This window comes from Corvus brachyrhynchos, unplaced genomic scaffold (assembly GCF_000691975.1).
Source record: "Corvus brachyrhynchos isolate BGI_N302 unplaced genomic scaffold, ASM69197v1 scaffold44, whole genome shotgun sequence".
NCBI classification, from domain to species: domain Eukaryota; kingdom Metazoa; phylum Chordata; class Aves; order Passeriformes; family Corvidae; genus Corvus; species Corvus brachyrhynchos.
This window is the reverse complement of record NW_008238359.1, coordinates 5672714-5674973: the sequence shown is the minus strand read 5'-3', so window position 1 is coordinate 5674973 and position 2260 is coordinate 5672714. Positions and strand designations below refer to the sequence as shown.

General features: G+C 43.7%; 1 protein-coding gene across 1 annotated transcript in view; it reads left to right on the top strand.

The window, feature by feature from the left end:
• Positions 1-697: 697 nt before the first annotated feature.
• PCF11 (PCF11 cleavage and polyadenylation factor subunit) overlaps positions 698-2260 on the top strand; it is a 23371-nt gene continuing 21808 nt past the window's right edge. The window contains exons 1-2 of the mRNA XM_017735846.1: positions 698-748; positions 2157-2219. Of these exons, the coding sequence (XP_017591335.1) occupies positions 698-748; positions 2157-2219 (114 nt within the window). The remainder of the gene's footprint in view (positions 749-2156; positions 2220-2260) is intronic.

The following is a 2260-nucleotide window of genomic DNA, read 5'->3' as shown; positions in this document are numbered from 1 at the left end:
CCATCCTCATATAGATTGAAAACAATTTAAAGGAATTTTATTAAACTTCCTAAGAAAATTCATCTCATAACAAACACATAAACACAAGCATGACTATTCTCAATTCTAGATGTTTCGGAATGTAATAAATTCCTGGAAGGTGTCTTACCTTGATATGTTTTCTTATGTAGTACTATAATTTCATAACTATCCAGCAAAACTTCCTTAATTATCAGTTGCTGGTGATTCTCAAGTCATGTGTGCTATATGTGGGTCTAGTTTAGAAGCTTTTTAGTGGGTTTTATGCCAGAAGAACCTATATCTGCATCTATAAAAAAACCCCAAATGACCCAAATACCCAAACTTTATCTGACAGCCATGTCAACTGTGATAAGAAGCAGTGGAGTACAGCTGCACCAGAGGCATTTCTAGGTGATGCTTTCAGCAAAGCTATGCTTTAGATAGGAGGTTCAAGAACACATGTATGAAGTGTGCTTTTGTAGGTGTAGAGAAACCCACACTCTGCACACACTGCTGGTACCACACGATTCCTGTAACAACAAACGTAAATAACATAAATAATAAACAATTTCATACCAATGAAGAACTTTTCATTAAAGAGCCCCAGGATAGACTCAATGGGTATTCTTGTGCCATTCTTAATGAGCTGTTTCAAAAATTGCTTAGAGCACAGAGTATTCCCACGACTCACTGGCACATGGGGGCCTCACGATCAACTCCTCACTACCAACCTGGTGACATTGCTGAGGTACCACTGGCTTCACATGAAGACTGGTGAAGGAAAACTAATTTTACACTAAAACACGAGATCTGCTCGGGCATGTTGGGTGTACTCAGTCTCAGGAAGACTGTGTTCTGGAGGCAGCAAACTGCTTTGCTGCACATCAGGCTCGGTCCTTTCCTGATTAGTAAACAGCAAATCTGGTTTTGAGGGTGGCCTTGGACCACATGGCATTCTCATCACGGCTGTTTTGCTTCTATTGTTGGTTTTACTCCTGTAATTAATAGGAACGAGCATTCTAACTTACAGACACGGACGTTGGAGGAGGAGTTAGATTTCCCCACCCCCACATTTTTCCCCTAGCAGCAGAACAGTGTTCTGTTTTTGCCAAATAAACTGGGTATACATTATGGCTTGATTCCTGGTACATAATTAATATTCTTCATAGACAGTGTGTCTTCAAACAGCTGGCTGATAGTTACTCTGAGAAAAGGCCTTGTGATCCCAGCTTTGGTCAGCCAGAGACGGAAACTTCAGTTTTATTTTCTTATCTTGTGGTGACACACTGTAAAGGCGAAGTGGTGTGTTCAAAGTACAGCCTTTTGAGGCTTACAGGAACAAACATGAACATGCAATTCAACAGGCAAATAGAAGATGCTGTTGTATTTCCTGTTCCCTCCTTCCCTGTTTTTCATAAAGGGGATACAAACATGAACACAGAAACTAAAATAAATTTTTAGCCAGATAAAACAATAAGCAGCAGTTCTTGTCAGAAATGTGCCAGGTTTACGTTCTTATTTATCTTTCTGCTATATTTGCAGAATATATGTATATGTGTGTATATATATATATAATTTGCACTTTAAACACGATCCCACGTGTTTTTTGCAGTGTATTTTAACGAAGCATTCACCCCTTGCCTGGTTTCAAACGCTGACAGTTCTCCAGTTACCAAGGGATATGAAGTGCGGGGGGAAGAAAGGAATGGCTACACCTGAAAATGCTTTGCAAGCAAATTCACTTCCAAGAGGTACCTTTGGGCAAATCTCATGACCAAGGAAGGGCAGGTTTTGTTACTTTTCTCTCTCGCTCTCCCTTACTCCTTGCTCTGTGTAGACCTGGAAACACTGGTGTGAGGGGTGACTGGCTAAAAGGATGGCATCAGAGTAACAGGGACGGCACGGGTGCTTGCTGAGGCGAACGAGTCACAGAATCACGGCATTGTTAGGGTTGGAAGGGACCTCTGGAGGCCATCTATTCCAACCCCCGCACCAAGTCAGGGTCACCTGGAGCAGGTGACACAGGAACACCTCCAGGTGGGTTTGGAATGTCTCCAGAGAGGGAGAATCCACAAACCTCCCAGAACAGCCTGGCACCCTCAACGTAGAAGTTCTTCCTCATGTTGAGGTGGAACTTCTTGTGGTTTTGTTTCTAGCCACTGCTCCCCGCCCAATCGCTTCCCTCTCAGCACAGAGCACCCAGGGCCCCGGCGAGCAGCCGCTCCCGCCGCCGCTGAGCGGGGGCCGTGTGGGCCCATCC